The sequence below is a fragment of the Mustela lutreola genome, chromosome 3, assembly GCF_030435805.1.
Source record: "Mustela lutreola isolate mMusLut2 chromosome 3, mMusLut2.pri, whole genome shotgun sequence".
Classification (NCBI taxonomy): domain Eukaryota; kingdom Metazoa; phylum Chordata; class Mammalia; order Carnivora; family Mustelidae; genus Mustela; species Mustela lutreola.
Window position 1 is genome coordinate 77987947 of NC_081292.1, and position 25724 is coordinate 78013670.

At 36.8% G+C, this 25724-nt stretch overlaps 1 protein-coding gene across 1 annotated transcript in view; it reads right to left on the minus strand.

Annotated features, from left to right (window-relative positions):
• Positions 1-25724, minus strand: part of RP1 (RP1 axonemal microtubule associated) — a 363653-nt gene that overhangs the window by 194168 nt on the left and 143761 nt on the right. Inside the window, exon 9 of the mRNA XM_059166436.1 lies at positions 345-420. Coding sequence (XP_059022419.1) covers positions 345-420 — 76 coding nt within the window. The remainder of the gene's footprint in view (positions 1-344; positions 421-25724) is intronic.

Consider the following 25724-nt stretch of genomic DNA (forward strand, 5'->3'; position numbering starts at 1 on the left):
TGTTTTCATCATATAAAAACCACATGCAATATTTATTTTGGAACTTTATCTTAAAGTTTTATTTTATTTTATTTTATTACTTATTTTAAAGATTTTTTAAAATGTGATTAAACCTACCTGAATTTACCAAGGGATATTTAAACTTATATCATCAGAAATGATGAAGAACATAATGTATATCTTTCTAAACAGAAGCAGAAGCCCCTAAAGTTAACCTTCAAAAGTTACCCAACAAAGCATCAGTGACTAGGAATAATTGAATAAGCTACCCATGTCTCCAAAATACAGTAACTTGGAACTAATATGAAATGATTATTTTTCAATGTAAAAGCACACCTACAAACCTGTGACAGAAGAAGGTATATTCACGATTTGTTACCAGATCCTTGATTACAACATCATCAAGAAACCAGCCATTTCCTAAACACAAATTAAAGAAATAATAATGTGGTGTGAATATGTATGGTCCAGGTGTTACTTGAAGTTTTAAAAAGAGGTCTTAGCTTCCAAATATACATAAAAGCATTGGGCATCATAAAGGTTTAATACTTCAAATAAAGAAGAATATGAGAAGTGAACTATAAGAAGCATTTAAAATTTTTTCTTACACATGTACCAAAAGCACGACATGTTTCAAGGTTTCATGTTTTATGATATCTACTTCAATATGATTTTCCAAGAATGTGATAAAAGAACAATTCTGCAATTTCTCTTAATTTCACAAACTGCATTTACATTCCTAGACCTAACATCTTCCAAAAAATATATATCTAATGGGTTAGCAATACTCCTCTTTCCAAAACATACATAAAGTTGATCGAAGGTCAAATTTGAAGCAAGTATATATTTTGATAAGCTAGAAAATGAACACTCAGAAACTCCTGGTGGGAGGAGTCAAGATGGCGGAGAAGTAGCAAGCTGAGACTGCTTCAGCTAGCCGGAGATCAGCTAGATAGCTTATCTAAAGATTGCAAACACCTGAAAATCCATCGGCAGATCGAAGAGAAGAAGAACAGCAATTCTGGAAACAGAAAAACAACCACTTTCTGAAAGGTAGGACCGGCGGAGAAGTGAATCCAAAGCGACGGGAAGATAGACCCCGGGGGGAGGGGCCGGCTCCCGGCAAGCGGCGGAGCAACCGCGCACAAAATCAGGACTTTTAAAAGTCTGTTCCGCGGAGGGACATCGCTCCAGAGGCTAAACCGGAGCGAAGCCCACGCGGGGTCAGCGTGGCCTCAGGTCCCGCAGGGTCACAGAAGGATCGGGGGTGTCTGAGTGTCGCAGAGCTTGCGGGTATTGGAACGGGAAAGCCGGCTACAGAGACAGAGCCGACAGTAAGCTCGCAGCTCCGTGTTACCTTGAACCGGTCGCAGGCTCGGTGAGCTCGGAGCGCGGCCGGAGGTCAGGCAGACGGGAGTAACTGGGCGCTGTTCTCTGAGGGCGCACTGAGGAGTGGGGCCCTGGGCTCTCGGCTCCTCCGGGCCGGAGACCAGGAGGCCGCCATTTGTATTCCCGTCCTCTGGAACTCTACGGAAAGCGCTCAGGGAACAAAAGCTCCTGAAAGCAAACCCGAGCGGATTACTCACCCCGGCCCCGGGTAAGGGCGGTGTAATTCCGCCTGGGGCAAAGACACTTGAAAATCACTACAACAGGCCCCTCCCCCAGAAGATCAACAAGAAATCCAGCCGAGACCAAGCTCACCTACCAAGGAGTGCAGTTTCAATACCAAGGAGAGCAGCAGAATTCCAGAGGAGGAGAAAGCCAAGCACGGAACTCATGGCTTTTTTCCTGTGATTTTTTTTAGTCTTGCAGTTAATTTAATTTTTTCTTTTTCATTTTTTTTTTTTTTTCTCGCCTTCGGGTAAAATTTTTTTTTTTTTTAACTGTTACCTTTTTCTTTTTTAACGATTTTTTACTAGTTTATCTAATATATATATATATTTTTTTACATTTTTCTTAGGTGTTTTCTTTTTTAAAAAAAAATTCTTTTCTTTTTTTTTTTTTTTTTTTTTTTTTCTTTTTTCTTTCTTCCTTTTTGAACCTCTTTTTATCCCCTTTCTCCCCACTCACGATTTTGGATCTCTTCTAATTTGGCTAAAGCATATTTTCCTGGGGTTGTTGCCACCCTTTTAGTATTTTACTTGCCCCTTCATTTACTCTTATCTGGACAAAATGACAAGACGTAAAAATTCACCACAAAAAAAAGAACAAGAGGCAGTACCGAAGGCTAGGGACCTAATCAATACAGACATCGGTAATATGTCAGATCTAGAGTTCAGAATGACAATTCTCAAGGTTCTAGCCGGGCTCGAAAAAGGCATGGAAGATATTAGAGAAACCCTCTCGAGAGATATAAAAGCCCTTTCTGGAGAAATAAAAGAACTAAAATCTAACCAAGTTGAAATCAAAAAAGCTATTAATGAGGTGCAATCAAAAATGGAGGCTCTCACTGCTAGGATAAATGAGGCAGAAGAAAGAATTAGTGATATAGAAGACCAAATGACAGAGAATAAAGAAGCTGATCAAAAGAGGGACAAACAGCTACTGGACCACGAGGGGAGAATTCGAGAAATAAGTGACACCATAAGACGAAACAACATTAGAATAATTGGGATTCCAGAAGAAGAAGAAAGTGAGAGGGGAGCAGAAGGTATACTGGAGAGAATTATTGGGGAGAATTTCCCCAATATGGCAAAGGGAACAAGCATCAAAATTCAGGAGGTTCAGAGAATGCCCCTCAAAATAAATAAGAATAGGCCCACACCCCGTCACATAATAGTAAAATTTACAAGTCTCAATGACAAAGAGAAAATCCTGAAAGCAGCCCGGGAAAAGAAGTCTGTAACATACAATGGTAAAAATATTAGATTGGCAGCTGACTTATCCACAGAGACCTGGCAGGCCAGAAAGAGCTGGCATGATATTTTCAGAGCACTAAACGAGAAAAACATGCAGCCAAGAATACTATATCCAGCTAGGCTATCATTGAAAATAGAAGGAGAGATTAAAAGCTTCCAGGACAAACAACAACTGAAAGAATTTGCAAATACCAAACCAGCTCTACAGGAAATATTGAAAGGGGTCCTCTAAGCAAAGAGAGAGCCTACAAGTGGTAGATCAGAAAGGAACAGAGACCATATACAGTAACAGTCACCTTACAGGCAATACAATGGCACTAAATTCATATCTCTCAATAGTTACCCTGAATGTGAATGGGCTAAATGCCCCTGTCAAAAGACACAGGGTATCAGAATGGATAAAAAAACAAAACCCATCTATATGTTGCCTCCAAGAAACACATTTTAAGCCCGAAGACACCTCCAGATTTAAAGTGAGGGGGTGGAAAAGAATTTACCATGCTAATGGACATCAGAAGAAAGCAGGAGTGGCAATCCTTATATCAGATCAATTAGATTTTAAGCCAAAGACTGTAATAAGAGATGAGGAAGGACACTATATCATACTCAAAGGGTCTGTCCAACAAGAAGATTTAACAATTTTAAATATCTATGCCCCCAACGTGGGAGCAGCCAACTATATAAACCAATTAATAACAAAATCAAAGAAACACATAAACAACAATACAATAATAGTAGGGGACTTTAATATTCCCCTCACTGAAATGGACAGGTCATCCAAGCAAAAGATCAGCAAGGAAATAAAGGCCTTAAATGACACACTGGACCAGATGGACATCACAGATATATTCAGAATATTTCATCCCAAAGCAACAGAATACACATTCTTCTCTAGTGCACATGGTACATTCTCCAGAATAGATCACATCCTCGGTCCTAAATCAGGACTCAACCGGTATCAAAAGATTGGGATCATTCCCTGCATATTTTCAGACCACAATGCTCTAAAGCTAGAACTCAACCACAAAAGGAAGTTTGGAAAGAACCCAAATACATGGAGACTAAAGAGTATCCTTCTAAAGAATGAATGGGTCAACCGGGAAATTAAAGAAGAATTGAAAAAAATCATGGAAACAAATGATAATGAAAATACAACGGTTCAAAATCTGTGGGACACAACAAAGGCAGTCCTGAGAGGAAAATATATAGCGGTACAAGCCTTTCTCAAGAAACAAGAAAGGTCTCAGGTACACAACCTAACCCTACACCTAAAGGAGCTGGAGAAGGAACAAGAAAGAAACCCTAAGCCCAGCAGGAGAAGAGAAATCATAAAGATCAGAGCAGAAATCAATGAAATAGAAACCAAAAAAACAATAGAACAAATCAACGAAACTAGGAGCTGGTTCTTTGAAAGAATTAATAAAATTGATAAACCCCTGGCCCGACTTATCAAAAAGAAAAGAGAAAGGACCCAAATAAATAAAATCATGAATGAAAGAGGAGAGATCACAACTAACACCAAGGAAATACAAACTATTATAAGAACATACTATGAGCAACTCTACGGCAATAAATTTGACAATCTGGAAGAAATGGATGCATTCCTAGAAACATATAAACTACCACAACTGAACCATGAAGAAATAGAAAGCCTGAACAGACCCATAACCAGTAAGGAGATTGAAACAGTCATTAAAAATCTCCAAACAAACAAAAGCCCAGGGCCAGACGGCTTCCCGGGGGAATTCTACCAAACATTTAAAGAAGAACTAATTCCTATTCTCCTGAAACTGTTCCAAAAAATAGAAATGGAAGGAAAACTTCCAAACTCATTTTATGAGGCCAGCATCACCTTGATCCCAAAACCAGACAAGGATCCCACCAAAAAAGAGAGCTATAGACCGATATCCTTGATGAACACAGATGCGAAAATACTCAACAAAATACTAGCCAATCGGATTCAACAGTACATTAAAAAGATTATTCACCACGACCAAGTGGGATTTATTCCAGGGCTGCAAGGTTGGTTCAACATCCGCAAATCAGTCAATGTGATACAACACATCAATAAAAGTAAGAACAAGAACCATATGATACTCTCAATAGATGCTGAAAAAGCATTTGACAAAGTACAACATCCCTTCCTGATCAAAACTCTTCAAAGTGTAGGGATAGAGGGCACATACCTCAATATCATCAAAGCCATCTATGAAAAACCCACCGCAAATATCATTCTCAATGGAGAAAAACTGAAAGCTTTTCCGCTAAGGTCAGGAACACGGCAGGGATGTCCATTATCACCACTGCTATTCAACATCGTACTAGAGGTCCTAGCCTCAGCAATCAGACAACAAAAGGAAATTAAAGGCATCCAAATCGGCAAAGAAGAAGTCAAATTATCACTCTTCGCAGATGATATGATACTATATGTGGAAAACCCAAAAGACTCCACTCCAAAACTGCTAGAACTTATACAGGAATTCAGTAAAGTGTCAGGATATAAAATCAATGCACAGAAATCAGTTGCATTTCTCTACACCAACAGCAAGACAGAAGAAAGAGATATTAAGGAGTCAATCCCATTTACAATTGCATCCAAAACCATAAGATACCTAGGAATAAACCTAACCAAAGAGACACAGAATCTATACTCAGAAAACTATAAAGTACTCATGAAAGAAATTGAGGAAGACACAAAGAAATGGAAAAATGTTCCATGCTCCTGGATTGGAAGAATAAATATTGTGAAAATGTCTATGCTACCTAAAGCAATCTACACATTTAATGCAATTCCTATCAAAGTACCATCCATCTTTTTCAAAGAAATGGAACAAATAATTCTAAAATTTATATGGAACCAGAAAAGACCTCGAATAGCCAAAGGGATATTGAAAAAGAAAGCCAACGTTGGTGGCATCACAATTCCGGACTTCAAGCTCTATTACAAAGCTGTCATCATCAAGACAGCATGGTACTGGCACAAAAACAGACACATAGATCAATGGAACAGAATAGAGAGCCCAGAAATAGACCCTCAACTCTATGGTCAACTAATCTTCGACAAAGCAGGAAAGAATGTCCAATGGAAAAAAGACAGCCTTTTCAATAAATGGTGCTGGGAAAATTGGACAGCCACATGCAGAAAAATGAAATTGGACCATTTCCTTACACCACACACAAAAATAGACTCAAAATGGATGAAGGACCTCAATGTACGAAAGGAATCCATCAAAATCCTTGAGGAGAACACGGGCAGCAACCTCTTCGACCTCTGCCGCAGCAACATCTTCCTAGGAACAACGCAAAAGGCAAGGGAAGCAAGGGAAAAAATGAACTACTGGGATTTCATCAAGATCAAAAGCTTTTGCACAGCAAAGGAAACAGTTAACAAAATCAAAAGACAACTGACAGAATGGGAGAAGATATTTGCAAACGACATATCAGATAAAGGACTAGTGTCCAGAATCTATAAAGAACTTAGCAAACTCAACACCCAAAGAACAAATAATCCAATCAAGAAATGGGCAGAAGACATGAACAGACATTTCTGCAAAGAAGACATCCAGATGGCCAACAGACACATGAAAAAGTGCTCCATATCACTTGGCATCAGGGAAATACAAATCAAAACCACAATGAGATATCACCTCACACCAGTCAGAATGTCTAAAATCAACAAGTCAGGAAATGACAGATGCTGGCGAGGATGCGGAGAAAGGGGAACCCTCCTACACTGTTGGTGGGAATGCAAGCTGGTGCAGCCACTCTGGAAAACAGCATGGAGGTTCCTCAAAATGTTGAAAATAGAACTGCCCTATGACCCAGCAATTGCACTATTGGGTATTTACCCTAAAGATACAAATGTAGTGATCCAAAGGGACACATGCACCCGAATGTTTATAGCAGCAATGTCCACAATAGCCAAACTATGGAAAGAACCTAGATGTCCATCAACAGATGAATGGATCAAGAAGATGTGGTATATATACACAATGGAATACTATGCAGCCATCAAAAGAAATGAAATCTTGCCATTTGCAACAACATGGATGGAACTAGAGCGTATCATGCTTAGCGAAATAAGTCAAGCAGAGAAAGACAACTATCATATGATCTCCCTGATATGAGGAAGTGGTGATGCAACATGGAGGCTTAAGTGGGTAGAAGAATAAATGAAACAAGATGGGATTGGGAGGGAGACAAACCATAAGTGACTCTTAATCTCACAAAACAAACTGAGGGTTGCCGGGGGGAGGGGGTTGGGGAGAAGGGGGTGGGATTATGGACATTGGGGAGGGTATGTGATTTGGTGAGTGCTGTGAAGTGTGTAAACCTGGTGATTCACAGACCTGGGGATAAAAATATATGTATATAAAAAATATATGTTTATAAAAAATAAAAAATAAAAAAAAAAAAAAAAAGAAAAAAAAAAAAAAAAGAAACTCCTGAAGCACACAGATTGAGCTAGTATACATGAAGATTATATATTTTATATTTTGATTTTATATTTTCAAATGAAGTTGGTTAAAATATAGTTTAATTTTATTTACATATAAAATATATTATATATGTGTATGTGTATATATAAATATACATATATATATATATATAAAATGGAATATTTAACCAGACATAGTAGTTTCATCTATACAAAGAGCCAGCACAAAATCTATACTCCTCTAATTAAAAATCCTTGAGTTTATGAGTTAATACTTATTAGCTATAGGATGAAACTCTTTAACAAAGCATACAAGGTTCTTCATTGCTTGGCTTCTGCTTACTTTTTTTTTTTAATTTTTATTTATTTGAGATAGAGAGTGAAAGAGAGCATGAGAGGAGGGGGAGAGAAGGGAGAGGGAGAAACAAGCTCCCTGTTGAGCAAGGACCCTGGGATCATGACCTGAGGCAAAGGCAAACACTTAACCAACTGAGCCACCCATGTGCCCCATTTAGCTTACTTTTTAATTTCATTCCTTACCACATATTCCCATTATGGCACCATGCCAAACTCCTCATAGTTCCCTAGATGAGTGATCTTCCAACTTTACCATGCATCAGAACTGCCAGAGAGATTATAAAAACACAGACTGCTGGGCACCACAAAGAGTTTCTGATGTAGTAGACTGGGGATAAGCAACCTAAGGTGACTAACTGTTCCAGTTTCCTCTCTAGAAAGGGATTTCCCAGGATGCAGGATTTTCGGTGCTAATACCAGGACATCCCCAGGCAAACCAGAACGATTGGTCATTTCTATAAAAGAAACCAAGAACGGAATTTTTAATGAGATCCCAGACAATGCTGATGATCCAGGAACCACACTATGAAAACTGCTGCCATAGATATTAATATTTATAATTTACATATGCTGTTTCTATACATATTCTATTCCCTATGCCTAAAATGTCATCCCCAAATGCTTTATTTCATTTTTAAGTTTTACAAAAAAAAAAAAAAAAATAGAATTTCTTGTCTCCTTTAAGGAAAATTAAAATGTTACCAGAATTCTGAAATGGGTTTTTTTTAATTGTGTTATGTTAGTCACCATAAAATATAACACTAGTTTTTGATGCAGTGCTCCAAGATTCATTATTTATGTACAACATCCAGTGCTCCATGCAGTACATGCCCTCCTTAATACCCACCACCAGGGTCACCCATCCTCCACCCCCCTCCCCTCTAAAACCTTCAGTTTGTTTCACAGAGTCCACAGTCTCTCATGCTTCATCTCCCCCTCCAATTTCTCCCAATTCACTTTTTCTTTCCTTCTCTTAATGTTCTCCATGTTATTCATTATGTTCTCAAGTAAGTGAAACCATATGATAATTGACTTTCTATGCTTGACTTATTTCACTCAGCATAATCTCCTTCAGCCCCATCCATGTTGATGCAAAAGTTGGGTATTCATCCTTTCTGATGGCTGAGTAATAGTCCATTGTATATATGAACCACATTATCTTTATCCATTTGGCTGTCGAAGGGCATATCAGCTCTTTCCACAGTTTGGCTATAGTGGTCATTGCTGCTATGAACATATGGCCATTCTTTTTGCCACATCTGTATCTTTGGGGTAAATACCCAGTAGGGCAATTGCAGGGTCATAGGGTAGCTCTATTTTTAATATTAAAAATAGCTCTATTTTTTTAATATTTTTAGTTTTGGAGGAATCTCCACACTGTTTTTCAAAGTGGCTACACCAACTTGCATTCTGATCAACAGTATGAGAGGGTTCCCCTTTCTCTACATCCTCTCCAACGTTTGTTATTTCTTGCCTTGTTAATCTTTGCCATTCTACTTGGTGTAAGGTGGTATCTCAATGTGGTTTTGATTTGAATTTCCCTGATAGCTAATAATGATAATTTTTTTCTTGTGTCTGCTAGCCATTTATATGCCTTCTCATTGGAGAAATGTCTGTTCATGTCTTCTGACCATTTTCTGACATGATTATCTGTTTTTTGCGTGTTGAGTTTAAGAAGTTCTTTATAGATCTTGGGTATCAGCCTTTCGTTTGTAGTGTCATTTGAGAATATCTTCACCCATTCCATGGGTTAGTTCTTTGTTTTGTTGACTGTTTTGTTTGCTATACAGAAGCTTTTTGTCTTGATGAATTCCCAAAAGTTTGAAATGGGTTTTAAGAACTGCTGAGAAGTCTGTAAAGAAAACTCTTGGAGATGATACAGAATGTATTTTATTTATTTATTCATTTTTAAATTTATTTATCCATTTCAGAGAGAGAGAGAGAGAGAGAGCACACATGAGTGGGAGGGGCAGAGGGAGAGGGAGAGAGACTCTCAAGCTGACTCCTCACTGAGTGCAGAGCCCAGTGCAGGACTTGATACCACAACCGTGAGATCAGGACTTGATCTGAGATCAGGAGTCAGATGCTCAACCAATTGAGCCACCCAGTCACCCCAAGGAATTGATTTTTAAAATGCTTTATAAGATAATAGAGTTAATTAGTAATTAGTTTAAAAGTACCTACATAAAAACCTATTATCTATAAGAACAGTCAAGTGGAACCAAGATCAGTCAAAAGACAATGTAAACATGAAATAGATATCACTGTAATTCACTGAAATTTGGAAATTGTTTTCTACACACCATAAACTTACCTTGTGGGTTTTCTAAAATTTTACAAAATCTGATAAGAAAAAAGGGTAAGTTTTAAATATTCTTTTTTCTTTGTATAATACTAAAGATTTACTTTCTGGCCATTTACTCCAAGTTCTTTATATAATTAGTGATTTTTTAATGTATCCCAGATATTTTGGATAAAATATTATGAGACCCACTAAATCTTCTTTTTAGCAGGCAAGTCCCCTCTGCTGCTGTGCAGCATAAGATGTATGTGTGTGTACACATTCAACTTCTAACACCACCTGGACAGAAATGGGGCACTGACTCAACTGCAGACAACTGGAGAGAAGTACACCTCCTCCTCTGGCCATTGATACCTTCCTACAAAAATAAATAAGGCATTTCCAGTGCTTTACTGCCTCTGAGGAGGGTAATATCCCTGGTGCAACCCTCTGCTTTAAGAGGAGGGGAAGGATGAATGAGCCTGAGTCACATCCTTTGCTGCTGTGAGGTAAGGACAGAAGCTCAGCTACATAGTGGGCCCCACAGAAGGTTGTCTGAACAGTAGCAACTAGTACCAATTCCGCCACTGAATAGGAGTAGAACTCAGGTCACTGGGCTTTACTAATACTAGGGCACACGGGAAGTAAAATGTCAGCTACTCCATATTGTCCTACTTCATTACACCTCATGATGCTAGGTAGGGGTGGATACTCAGCCCCCACCAGAACCCACTGACACCAGGGATGGGAGATAGTGGAGTGCTGACTAGCCCCAGCTTGCACTGTTTTCTCCTATTTGCAAATGATATGGCTGTCTATGGATAAAATTCCAAACAGACGACTACTACTACTACTACCACCACTAATAATAATAATAATAACAGTAAATCCCAGAACTAAAAGATGAGTTGAATAAGGTCTTAGGTACAAGACAAATCACCAACAAAATAAATCACATTCCTATATACTAACAATGAACATGTGGAAATTGAAATTTAGACCACAATACCACTTAAAATCATTCCAGAGACTATTTAGATATAACCTTAACAAAACATGTCCAGAATCTGTATGCTGAAACTTTAAAAATGCTAAGGAAAGAAATCAAAGAATAGTTAAACAAATGAAGAGACATATGCATACTACATCCATGGATTGGAGTCCCAACACAGTAAAGGCATCAAATCTCGCCAAATTAAGCTCTAGGTTTGATGCAGTTCCCATCAAAATCCCCGCAAGTTTTATTGTAGATATGGATAATATTTTCTAAAATTTATATAGAAAAAGACAAGCCTTAAAACAGCTAAAATAATCTTTAAAAATATTAAAATAGGAAGAATTAGTACTTGATATTGGGATCTAGTAAATAGCTCTCAAAATAATGTGTATTGGCAGTACAGACACATAAACAATGGAACAGAATAGAGAATCCAGAAATAACTCCACATCAATACACCCAACTGCTTTATGATAAAAATATAAAAACAATTCAGTGGAGGCAGGATAGGCTTTTCAACAATTGGTGTTGGAGTAATTAGACATACATAGGTAAAAATAAATTAACTTCAACTATCTCTCACACTTTATATAAAGTCTTAAAATAAATCAGAATTAAATGTGAAATATAAAACTATAAAACTTTTAGAAAAAATAAGAAAGTTTTGTGATACAAGATTAGGCAGAGTTCTTCAACTTAAACCCAAAACTATGATCCATAAAAAAGAAGAATGAATAAACTGGATCTCATTAAGATGAAAAATTTGTTCTGTAAATTTGTTCTTTAGGTATTTACCCAGAGAAAATGAAAACACTAATTCTAAAAGATACATGCACCCCTATGTTTATTGCAACATTACTTACAATAGCAAAGAATAGAAAAAAGAATAGAATAGAAAAAAACCTAAGTACCTATCAGCAGACAAGAAAGATGGATAAGAAAGATGTGTTATGATACATGTAAAAATAGATTATATATACACACACACAGGAATACTACACAGTCATAAAAAGGATGATATTGTGCCATTTGAGGCAACATAGATAGACCAGAGGTTATTACGCTGAGGAAAACAAATACAATATGATTCCACTCATAAGTGGAATCAAAAAAGTGAGTAAACAAACAAAAAGCAGAATCAGACCTATATGTACAGAGAGCAAACTGGTGGTTGCCAGAGGGAAGGGAGCAGAGAGTTGGGCAAAATGTGTGAAGAGAAGAAGGAGGTACAGGTTTCCAGTTATGGAATGAATACATCACAGTAATAAAGGGCACATAATAAGGAATACAGCCAATGACACTATAATAGTGATGTAATCGGACAGTTGGTAGTTACACTTCTGGTGAACATAGCATAAAGTACGTCAACTATACTAAAAAAAGCTTTAATTAAAAATACAGTTTAGGGGGCGCTTGGGTGGCTCCGTGGGTTAAGCCGCTGCCTTCAGCTCAGGTCATGATCTCAGGGTCCTGGAATCGAGTCCCGCATCGGGCTCTCTGCTCAGCGGGGAGCCTGCTTCCTCCTCTCTCTCTCTGCCTCTCTGCCTACTTGTGATCTCTCTCTGTCAAATGAATAAAATAAATTCTTAAAAAAAAATACAGTTTAGGGGAGGAGTCAAGATGGCAGAGAAGTAGCAGGCTGAGACTACTTCAGCTAGCAGGAGATCAGCTAGATAGCTTATCTAAAGATTGCAAACACCTGCAAATCCATCGGCAGATCGAAGAGAAGAAGAAAGGCAATTCTAGAAACAGAAAAACAACCACTTTATGAAAGGTAGGACTGGCGGAGAAGTGAATCCAAAGCGATGGGAAGATAGACCCCAGGGGGAGGGGCCGGCTCCCGGCAAGCGGCGGAGCAACGGAGCACAAAATCAGGACTTTTAAAAGTCTGTTCCTCTGAGGGTCATCGCTCCAGAGGCTAAACTGGGGCAAAGCCCACGCGGGGTCAGCGTGGCCTCAGGTCCCGCAGGGTCACAGAAAGATCGGGGGTGTCTGAGTGTCGCAGAGCTTGCGGCTACTAGAACGGGAAAGCCAGCTACAGAGACAGAGCCATCAGTGAGCTCACAGCTCGGGGTTACCTTGAACCGGTCGCAAGCTCGGTGAGCTCAGAGCTCGGCCAGAGGTCAGGCAGATGGGAGTTACTGGGCGCTGTTCTCCGAGGGCGCACTGAGGAGTGGGTCCCCCGGCTCTCGGCTCCTCCGGGCTGCAGACCAGGAAGCTGCCATTTGTATTCCCATCCTCCAGAACTCTACGGAAAGCGCTCAGGGAACAAAAGCTCCTGAAAGCAAACCCTAGCAGATTACTCAGCCCAGCCCCTAGTAAGGGCGGTGCAATTCCACCTGGGGCAAAGACACTTGAGAATCACTACACCAGGCCCCTCCCCCAGAAGATCAACAAGAAATCCAGCCAAGACCAAGTTCACCTACCAAGGAGTGCAGTTTCAATACCAAGGAGAGCAGCAAAACTCCAGAGGAGGAGAAAGCAAAGCACGGAACTCATGGCTTTCTTCCTGTGGTTTTTTAGTCTTGCAGTTATTTAATTTTTTTCTTTTTCTTTTTTTTTTCTTCTTCGGCTAAATTTTTTTTGACTTTTACCCTCTTTTTTAACGTTTTTTTTAACGAGTTTATCTACTATATATTTTTTCTTTTTTATACTTTTCGTTATTCGTTTTCTTTTTTTAATTCTTTTCTTTTTTTATTTATTTCTTTCTTTCTTTTTGAACCTCTTTTATCCCCTTTCTCCCCACTCACGATTTGGGATCTCTTCTGATTTGGTTAAAGCATATTTTCCTGGGGTTGTTGCCACCCTTTTAGTATTTTACTGGCTCCTTCATATACTCTTATGTGGACAAAATGACAAGGCGGAAAAATTCACCACAAAAAAAAAAAAAAAAAAAAGAACAAGAGGCAGTACCGAAGGCTAGGGACCTAATCAATGCAGACATTGGTAATATGTTAGATCTAGAGTTCAGAATGACAATTCTCAAGGTTCTAGCCAGGCTCGAAAAAGGCATGGAAGATATTAGAGAAACCCTATCAGGAGATATAAAAGCCTTTCTGGAGAAATAAAAGAACTAAAATCTAACCAAGTTGAAATCCAAAAAGCTATTCATGAGGTGCAATCAAAAATGGAGGCTCTCACTGCTAGGATAAATGAGGCAGAAGAAAGAATTAGTGATATAGAAGACCAAATGACAGAGAATAAAGAAGCTGAGCAAAAGAGGGAAAAACAGCTACTGGACCATGAGGGGATAATTCGAGAAATAGGTGACACCATAAAACAAAACAACATTAGCATAATTGGGATTCCAGAAGAAGAAAAAAGAGAGAGGGGAGCAGAAGGTATACTGGAGAGAATTATTGGGGATAATTTCCCCAATATGGCAAAGGGAACGAGCATCAAAATTCAGGAGGTTCAGAGAACACCCCTCAAAATCCTTAAGAATAGGCCCACACCCCGTCACCTAAGAGTAAAATTTACAAGTCTTAGTGACAAAGAGAAAATCCTGAAAGCAGCCCAGGAAAAGAAGTCTGTAACATACAATGGTAAAAATATTAGATTGGCAGCTGACTTATCCACAGAGACCTGGCAGGCCAGAAAGAGCTGGCATGATATTTTCAGAGCACTAAACAAGAAAAACATGCAGCCAAGAATACTATATACAGCTAGGCTATCATTGAAAATAGAAGGAGAGATTAAAAGCTTCCAGGACAAACAAAAACTGAAAGAATTTGCAAACACCAAACCAACTCTACAGGAAATATTGAAAGGAGTCCTCTAAGCAAAGAGAGAGCCTAAAAGTAGTTGATCAGAAAGGAACAGAGACAATATACAGTAACAGTCACCTTACGGGCAATACAATGGGACTAAATTCATATCTCTCAATAGTTACCCTGAATGTTAATGGGCTAAATGCCCCTGTCAAAAGACAAAGGGTATCAGAATGGATAAAAAAACAAAACCCATCTATATGTTGCCTCTAAGAAACTGATTTTAAGCCCAAAACACTTTCAGATTTAAAGTGAGGGGGTGGAAAAGAATTTACCATGCTAATGGACATTAGAAGAAAGCAGGAGTGGCAATCCTTATATCAGATCAATTAGATTTTAAGCCAAAGACTATAATAAGAGATGAGGAAGGACACTATATCATACTCAAAGGGTCTGTCCAACAAGAAGATCTAACAATTTTAAATATCTATGCCCCCAACGTGGGAGCAGCCAACTATATAAACCAATTAATAACAAAATCAAAGAAACACATCAACAATAATACAATAATAGTAGGGGACTTTAACACTCCCCTCACTGAAATGGACAGATCATCCAAGCAAAAGATCAGCAAGGAAATAAAGGCCTTAAATGACACACTGGACCAGATGGACATCACAGATATATTCAAAACATTTAATCCCAAAGCAACAGAATACACATTCTTCTCTAGTGCACAGGGAAAATTCTCCAGAATAGATCACATCCTCGGTCCTAAATCAGGACTCAACTGGTATCAAAAGATTGGGATCATTCCCTGCATATTTTCAGACCACAATGCTCTGAAGCTAAAACTCAACCACAAGAGGAAGTTTGGAAAGAACCGAAATACATGGAGACTAAACAGAATCCTTCTAAAGAATGAATGGGTAAACCGGGAATTTAAAGAAGAATTGAAAAAAATCATGGAAACAAATGATAATGAAAACACAACAGTTCAAAATCTGTGGGACACAACAAAGGCAGTCCTGAGAGGAAAATATATAGCAGTACAAGCCTTTCTCAAGAAACAAGAAAGGTCTCAAGTACACAACCTAACCCTACACCTAAAGGAGCTGGAGAAAGAACAAGAAAGAAACCCTAAGCCCAGCAAGAGAAGAGAAATCATAAAGATCAGAGCAGAAATCAATGAAACAGAAACCAAAAAAAAACAATAGAACAAATCAACGAAACTATGAGCTTGTTCTTTGAAAAAATTAATAAGATTGATAATCCCCTGGCCAGACTTAGCAAAGAGAAAAGAGAAAGGACCCAAATAAATAAAATCATGAATGAAAGAGAAGAGATCACAACTAACACCAAAGAAATACAAACTATTTAAGAACATACTATGAGCAACTCTACGCCAACAAATTTGACAATCTGGAAGAAATGGATGCATTCCTAGAAACATATAAACTACCACAACTGAACCAGGAAGAAATAGAAAGCCTGAACAGACCCATAACCAGTAAGGAGATTGAAACAGTCATTAAAAATCTCCAAACAAACAAAAGCCCAGGGCCAGACAGCTTCCCGGGTGAATTCTACCAAACATGTAAAGAAGAACTAATTCCTATTCTCCTGAAACTGTTCCAAAAATTAGAAATGGAAGGAAAACTTCCAAACTCTTTTTATGAGGCCAGCATCTCCTTGACCCAAAACCAGACAAGGATCCCATCAAAAAAGAGAGCTATAGATCAATATCCTTGATGAACACAGATGCGAAAATACTCAACAAAATACTAGCCAATAGGATTCAAGAGTACATTAAAGGGATTATTCACCACGACCAAGTGGGATTTATTCCAGGACTGCAAGGTTGGTTCAACATCCACAAATCAGTCAATGTGATACAACACATCAATAAAAGAAAGAACAAGAACCATATGATACTCTCAAAAGATGCTGAAAAAGCATTTGACAAAGTACAGCATCCCTTCCTGATCAAAACTCTTCAAAGTGTAGGGATAGAGGGCACATACCTCAATATTATCAAAGCCATCTATGAGAAACCCACCGCAAATATCATTCTCAATGGAGAAAAACTGAAAGCTTTTCCGCTAAGGTCAGGAACACGGCAGGGATGTCCATTATCACCACTGCTATTCAACATTGTACTAGAGGTCCTAGTCTCAGCAATCAGACAACAAAAGGAAATTAAAGGCATCCAAATCGGCAAAGAAGAAGTCAAATTATCACTCTTCGCAGATGATATGATACTATATGTGGAAAACCCAAAAGACTCCACTCCAAAACTGCTAGAACTTATACAGGAATTCAGTAAAGTGTCAGGATATAAAATAAATGCACAGAAATCAGTTGCATTTCTCTACACCAATAGCAAGACAGAAGAAAGAGAAATTAAGGAGTCAATCCCATTTACAATTTCACCCAAAACCATAAGATACCTAGGAATAAACCTAACCAAAGAGGCACAGAATCTATACTCAGAAAACTATTAAGAACTCATGAAAGAAATTGAGGAAGACACAAAGAAATGGAAGATGTTCCATGCTCCTGGATTGGAAGAATAAATATTGTGAAAATGTTTATGCTACCTAAAGCAATCTACACATTTAATGCAATTCCTATCAAAGTACCATCCATCTTTTTCAAAGAAATGGAACAAATAATCCTAAAAATTATATGGAACCAGAAAAGACCTCGAATAGCCAAAGGGATATTGAAAAAGAAAGCCAACGTTGGTGGCATCACAATTCCGGACTTCAAGCTCTATTACAAAGCTGTCATCATCAAGACAGCATGGTACTGGCACAAAAACAGACACATAGATCAATGGAACAGAATAGAGAGCCCAGAAATAGACCCTCAACTCTATGGTCAACTAATCTTCGACAAAGCAGGAAAGAATGTACAATGGAAAAAAGACAGCCTCTTCAATAAATGGTGTTGGGAAAACTGGACAGCCACATGCAGAAAAATAAAATGGGACTATTTCCGTACACCACACACAAAAAATAGACTCAAAATGGATGAAGGACCTCAATGTGAGAAAGGAATCCATCAAAATCCTTGAGGAGAACACAGGCAGCAACATCTTCTACCTCAGCCGCAGCAACATCTTCCTAGGAACAACGCCAAAGGCAAGGGAAGCAAGGGCAAAAATGAACGATTGGGATTTCATCAAGATCAAAAGCTTTTGCACAGCAAAGGAAATAGTTAACAAAATCAACAAAAGACAACTGACAGAATGGGAGAAGATATTTGCAAATGACATATCAGATAAAGGACTAGTGTCCAGAATCTATAAAGAACTTAGCAAACTCAACACCCAAAGAACAAATAATCCAATCAAGAAATGGGCAGAAGACATGAACAGACATTTCTGCAAAGAAGACATCCAGATGGCCAACAGACACATGAAAAAGTGCTCCATATCACTCGGCAACAGGGAAATACAAATCAAAACCACAATGAGATATCACCTCACACCAGTCAGAATGGCTAAAATCAACAAGTCAGGAAATGACAGATGCTGGAGAGGATGCGGAGAAAGGGGAACTCTCCTACACTGTTGGTGGGAATGCAAGCTGGTGCAACCTGTCTGGAAAACAGCATGGAGGTTCCTCAAAATGTTGAAAATAGAACTACCCTATGACCCAGCAATTGCACTACTGGGTATTTACCCTAAAAATACAAACGTAGTGATCCGAAGGGGCACGTGCACCCAAATGTTTATAGCAGCAATGTCCACAATAGCCAAACTATGGAAAGAACCTGATGTCCATCAACAGATGAATGGATAAAGAAGGGGTGGTATATATACACAATGGAATACTATGCAGCCATCAAAAGAAATGAAATCTTGCCATTTGCGACAACATGGATGGAACTAGAGCGTATCATGCTTAGGGAAATAAATCAAGCAGAGAAAGACAACTATCATATGATCTCCCTGATATGAGGAAGTGGTGATGCAACATGGGGGCTTAAGTGGGTAGGAGAAGAATAAATGAAATAAGATGGGATCGGGAGGGAGACAAACCATAAGTGACTCTTAATCTCACAAAACAAACTGAGGGTTGCTGAGGGCAGTGGTTCTCGAGATAGGGGGTGGGATTATGGACATTGGGGAGGGTATGTGCTATGGTGAGTGCTGTGAAGTGTGTAAACCTGGCAATTCACAGACCTGTATCCCTGAGGATAAAAATATATTATATGTTTATAAAAAATTAACAAAATACCGTTTATAATTAAATTTTTTTACATTTTTTGTTCTGAATAATAAAAATTCATTTTGGTCATTTTGAATTGCTTTTTAAATATGCAGTGATCATTTTTATATTAAATATAAATTAAAATTTAATTCAGGCTTTGTTTGTCATTTATTTATCTATTATTGTGACATTCACTAAACTATATTTAAAAATTTTCATCTTTAATGCATTTTCATGTGAGTCTTCCCTGTTAATGTTTTCCAAAATGCTAGCCTATTATATCCTTTCAATTTTTCCAGATTAGTAACATTATAATTTTCACAGATTTATTAAGAAATAATTTACATACATAAAGTTCCCCTGTTTAAATGGGTTCAGTGGTTATAATATATATTTACGCAACCATCATCATAACTTAAAATCAGTACTTCATCATCCTCAAAGGAAACATTATTCACTTATTCACTGTCATTGCCAACCATCACTGTGTCCTCTCTCCTAGACTTAGGCAACCACTAATCTATTTTCTCATTTTGATAAATTTGCCAATTGTGCAGATTTCACACAAATGGAATCATATAACATGTAGTCTCTTATGACTAGCTTAATCAGCAAGGGATAGGACAATGAAGTCAGCTCTCTGTCTCAGGACTTACTTTAGGTTAATTGTTCTACCCTGTTTTTCAGATTTTATCTACTCTGAGCCTATGATAACTCTTGATCAAAATTAGAAGGTATATCTGCATTATTATCTTCTTCTTTTACCAGCTCTTTTATTTCCTCACTTGCAGTGCTCCACTTGATTTTGGAGTAAAAATAGTCTTTCTGTAAGAAACCACTGCAGCAGATTCTCTCCATTGTAGTGTGAGATCTTATGTAAAATGAATCTCACTGCAAATTGTTTTTGCCTAACCAAATGGACAGACCTTGTGCACTTTGTAACATTGTAATTTTACAATGGACAGACCTTGTACACTTTGGTTCATCAAAATTCTAAAACCTGTTTATTGCCAATGTACCACAGACACAGACAGCTAGAACCTGAACTAAACATGTGGAAACACAAAACCTTCACCTCTCTCATTAAACAAAAACAAAACAAAAGATACAAACCTCAAGCACAATGCTGTTTGGAGTACCACCACCAAAAAATAGATTACACTGCTAGCCAAGATCATTGGTAAATAATTTGTTAAGAAATAAATAGGTTCATTTAATGCAAAACAGGCACAGGACCTGTAATACAAATTTTCTTGCCTAGAACTTCCTAATTCAGTATGGCTTTCAGATAAGGCCACTCTAATAAGTCAGATGTGCATTTTTTTTTCTAATTGCTGATTCTAATTTTATATATATTATAAATATCATATATATGTTTTTTGCTGCCACTCTAAGATCTTTATATCTTGTATTTTCTATATAAGAAAACCAGATTCAAGTTATTGTATATTGGTTTAATTTCTAGTCACTCTATAAATTTTATTTATTTTTTAATTGATACTCCTTGCATTTTAATGGATATTTTCTTGCCTATAAGCAATAATTCTGCCTTCTACTTTCCAAAATTATAATTGTTTTAGGACACATATTATAATGCTTTCCAAAGAATGACTATATTCATAATGAGGAAATCCTTATTATATCTCAAACTTTATTGAATTTAATTAAGTGGTTGTTTTGAGTTACATTATTTTAAAATATTTTTTCTGTTTCAAATTCTTAAAGAACTTTTAATAATAATATTGTTGGACTGCTACAATTTTTCTACTTTAACCTTCTGAGGTGATGTATTTTATTAACAGATTTTCTAATATTGAACTACTTTTCAATTTCTTGGCATGAACCCTACTTAGTTTGTTGTGTATTATTCCTTTATCATACTTCTTGATTTCATTTTGTACACACTTAACTTAGGATATCTGTCCATGCATTTATCAGTAAGGCTGGTCTACAACTGTTCTTCTAGACAAAACAAACACTATGGGACACATGACCTTCTGTAACTGGGAAAACACCCAGGATTGTCAATTTTATTAGAATATTTGGGGGGAAGGGAAATGAGAAATTTAACTGTCAAATTAAAATGTAATGTCTTTGTCTGATTGGACTGCTATAACAAAATACCACAAACTGGCTAGCTTATAAACAACAGAAATTCATTACTCAGTTTTGGAGGCCAGGTACTCCAAGTACTCTTGACTCCATCAAGTCACTGGCATAGCCACCTGGTGAGGACTCTCTTCAGGGTTTATAGTCTGCACTTCCTCACTGTATCCTCACAAAGTGAAAGGCACTAGTGTTCTCTCTCTGGAACCACTGTTATAAGAGCGTTCCTCAAGGCTCCACCTTCCACAGGCCCCAACTACTAACAGCATTGCATAGGGCCTTAAGATTTCAACATATTAATGTAGGTGGTCCACAAACAGAACATTGAAAATACTTTTTTAAACAAACATAGGAAAATTATCAAATAAAAATAGTTGCTTGCATTTTCATTAGAAAACATGAATATGTAAACAAAAAGATAAGTCCTTTGGAATATGTCCTCTGAGGTCTGTAGGCATTCTTACTCATACTGGGAACATAATAGAGAACAAAGTAAGAAGCACTAAATCATAGTTCTATATTTTGTACATTTTCAAGTTTCAGTATCATTAAGTCTATTTAGAAGTTTCCAGTTCCATAATCTGGAACATTTTACTTAGCACTGAAAATGTCTGTTTCATGGACACATGAAAGTGCTGATAAATCCAAATAGAAACAGTGTTTTTCAAAGAGATTAGCCTTCTAAAAATGTTTATTATTATTGATTACTGTCATTTTCTACTTTTTTCTTTGAGCAATATTGAGTCAAATTTGCCTTCCTAGGTCATTCATAATTTCTTAGGCTAAATTTCTTTGGCCAATTTGTCTTAAATTATCATCCAGTTCATTCAGAGCTTTAAATTTATTTACCCAAAACTGTGTATAATAGTCTCAAAACTTTTATCTGATATATATCTGTATTATATTCCCTATATCTTATTTTGGCATTTATTTTCTTCTCATTTTTATTGGACTTTTCATTGTTGGTTTACTATGTAAGGGTTTGTACTTTTTTCCCTGAGGTATCCATTCCTATAAGTAACATCAATTCTGTTTTTCTATTTCCAATCTTTGATTTCTGTTTTTGTCTTCATTATTTTCTTTCTCTCATTTTTCCCAATTTTTCTTTATTTCTTACATTACTTGTTTTTCCCAACTTTACTGAGATATAATTGACATATAATATTGTATGAATTTAAGGTATATAACTTATTGATTTGAAAAATGTATATATTGCTCTATAATTACCAAAATAAGGTTGGTTAACATATCTGTCACATAACATAATTATATTTGTTGTTTTTGTTGTTGTTATGGTAAGAACATTCAAAATCTAGTCTCATAGAAAGTTTCCATTGTTAATATGGTGTTATTAACTAGAGTTATCATGCTATACATTAGATCCCAGAATTTATTTCCCTTATAACTGGAAGCTTATGCCCTTTGATCAACGTCTCCTCTTTTCCCCTATCACCCAGCCCCCAATGACCATTAATTTTACTATTTCTATGAGTTCAGCTTTTTTACATTCCACCTATAAGTTAAATCACACAGTATTTGTCTCTCTTTTTTTGCTTAGCATAATGTCCTCCAAGTTCATTCACATTGTCACAAATGGCAGGATTTTATTCTTTTTTAGAGCAGAATAATATTCATTCTATATATAGACCACAATTCTTGACCTATTCATCTGCTGATGGACACATAGGTGATTTCCATGTATTGGCCACTGTGAACAATGCTGCAATGAACATGAGTGCATTTATGTCTGTGAGATAGTGAATTAATTTCTTTTGGATCTATACACAGAAGTTGGATTGCTGGATCATAAGGTAATTCTATTTTCATTTGGGGAGAAACGCCTATACTGCTTTCCTCAGTACTTGTACCAATTTACATTCCCACCACAGTGCATACAGTTTCCCTATCTAACCATTCCAGTACTTGTTATCTCTTGTCTTTTTGATGATAGCCATTTTAACAGGTGCAATGTAATACCCAAAGTGGTTTTGATGTGCATTTCCCTGATGATTACTGATGTTAAGCAGGCTTTCATGTACCTGTTGGCCATCTGGATGAGTTCTTTGGAAAAATGTCTATTCAGATCCTCTGCCCATTTTTTAACTGTATTGTATAGGGCTTTTGTTTTTTGGTTTTGGTTTTTGCTATTAAGTTGTATAACTTCTTTATATATTTTGGATATTAACCACTTATCAGATATATGATTTACAAATATTTTTCCATACTGTAAGTACATCTTTTCATTTTTTGATAATTTCCTTTGTTGTGCAGAAGCTTTTTAGTTTGATGTAATCCTGCTTGTTTATTTTTATTTTGGATGCCTATGCTTTTGGTGCCAAATCCAAAAAAATCTTTGCAAGGATGATGTTAAAAAGCTCACCACATATGTTTTCTGTTGGAAATTTCATAGTTTCAGGTCTTACATATTAAAGTCTTTAATCCATTTTGAGTTAGTTTTTGTGGGGATGTAACATAGTGTTGCAGTTTGTTTGTTTGTTTGTTTTTTTGCATGTCGCTGTCCACTTTTCCCAACACCAGTTATTGAAGAGACTATCCTTTCCACAATGTATATTCTTGGCTCCTTTGTTGTAAAGTAGTTGATCATACAAGTGTGGGTTTGTTGCTGTTCTCTATTCTGCTTCATTTACATAAACACCATAGTGTTTTGATTACTATAGTTTTGTATTATAGCTTAAAATCACAGGAAGTATGATGTTCACTTTGTTCTTTATTCTCCTCAAGATTATTTTGACTATTCAGGGTCTTTCATAGATCTATAAATATTTTAGAATTTTTTTCTCTATTTCTATAAAAAATGCCATTGGAGTTTTTCATGGAGATTCCCCTGAATCTATAGATTTTTTTGGATAGTATGAACATTTTAACAATATTAATTCTTCCAGTCCATGAGCATAGAATACCTCACCATTTATTTGTGTCTTCTTCAATTTCTTCCATCAATATCTTAACAATTTTCAGTATACAGGTCTTTCACTTCCTTGGTTAAATTAATTCCTAGGTATCTTATTCTTTCTATTGCAAATGTAAATGAGATTTTTAAAAATTTATCTTTCTTTTTTTTTTTTTTTTTTTTTTTTTTTTAAGATTTTTTTTTTATTTATTTATTTGAGAGAGAGAGACAGTGAGAGAGAGCATGAGCGAGGAGAAGGTCAGAGGGAGAAGCAGACTCCCCATGGAGCTGGGAGCCTGATGTGGGATTCGATCCTGGGACTCCGGGATCATGACCTGAGCCGAAGGCAGTCGTCCAACCAACTGAGCCACCCAGGCATCCCAAAAATTTATCTTTCTGAAACTTCCTTATTAATGTATAGAAATGCAATAGAATTTTGTATATGGGTTCATATCCTGCAATTTTACTGAATTTTATTAATTCTAACAATTTTTGATGGAGTCTGTAGGGGTTTCTACAGATAATATTATGTCTACAAATAGTGACAGTTTTATTTCTTCCTTTGCAATTTGGATGCCTTTATTTATTTTGTTGATTAATTGATCTAGCTAGGACTTCCAATACTTGTTGAATAAAAGTAGTGAAAGTGGGCATTTTGGGGGGTATCTCTACTAATTTAATAAAGTATTAATTGGTGTATCTCCACATTAACTGAAAATACTTTCTATATTAAGCATTGTAGACATACCTCCTTTTATTGTGCTTCACTTTATTATGTTTCACAGATACATTTTTTAACAAATTAAAGTAAACCCTCACTGTTGAGAAAAAAAAGATTCCTTTCAAAATATTCCTGCAATATATTACAGTAATGTACAATGTACGATACAATGTAGCTGGTTAACTAAGAACCCTAATGGAGACGTACAATGAGATTAATGTTGTTGTCACGCTGGTTAATACAATATCCATTCTGCAGGCCATAGATCAAGGAGTAATTTCAACTTTTAAGTGTTATTTTAAAAATACATATCATAAGGCTATAGCTGCCATACATAGTGATTCATCTGAAAATCTGGATAAAGTAAATTGGAAATCTGGAAAGAATTCACCATTCTAGATGCCATTAAGAACATTTGCAATTCATAGGAAGAGGTCAAAATATCAGTATTAACAGAAGTTGATTCCGACAATCATGGATGAGTCTGAGGGTTTAAGACTTTAGCGGAGGACTTAACTGCGCATGGGATGGAAACTCTAAGAGAACTAGAATAAGAAGTGGAACCTGAACATGTGACTGAATACTGCAATCTCATGATAACACTTTTACAAAAGAGGAGCTGCTGCTTATGGATGAACAGAGCAAGTGGTTTCTTGCAATGAAATCTACTCCCACTGAGTGTACTTTGAAGATTGTTGAAATGACAAAGGATTTAGAATATTACATAAAATTAATTGATTAAGCAGCAACAGTATTTGAAAGGATTGGCTTCAATTTTGAAAGAATTTCTACTGTGGGAAAAATGCTATCTCACAGCACCATGCCCTACAGATAAATCGGTTGTGGAAGAGTCAATTGATGTGGTAAACTTCATTGTCTTAAATTTTAAATTGCCATAGCTGCTCTACCCTTCAGCAACCCCTATCCTAATCAGTCAGCAGCCATCAAAGTTGAGATAAGACCATCTACCAGCAAAAAGATTACAACTTACTAAAAGCTCAGATAATGCCTAGTATTTGTTAGCAATAAAGTATTTTTTAATTAAGATATATATATTTTTCAGACATAATGCCATCATGTACTTAAAAGACTACACTGGGAAAGCAAAAAATTTATTTGACTCAC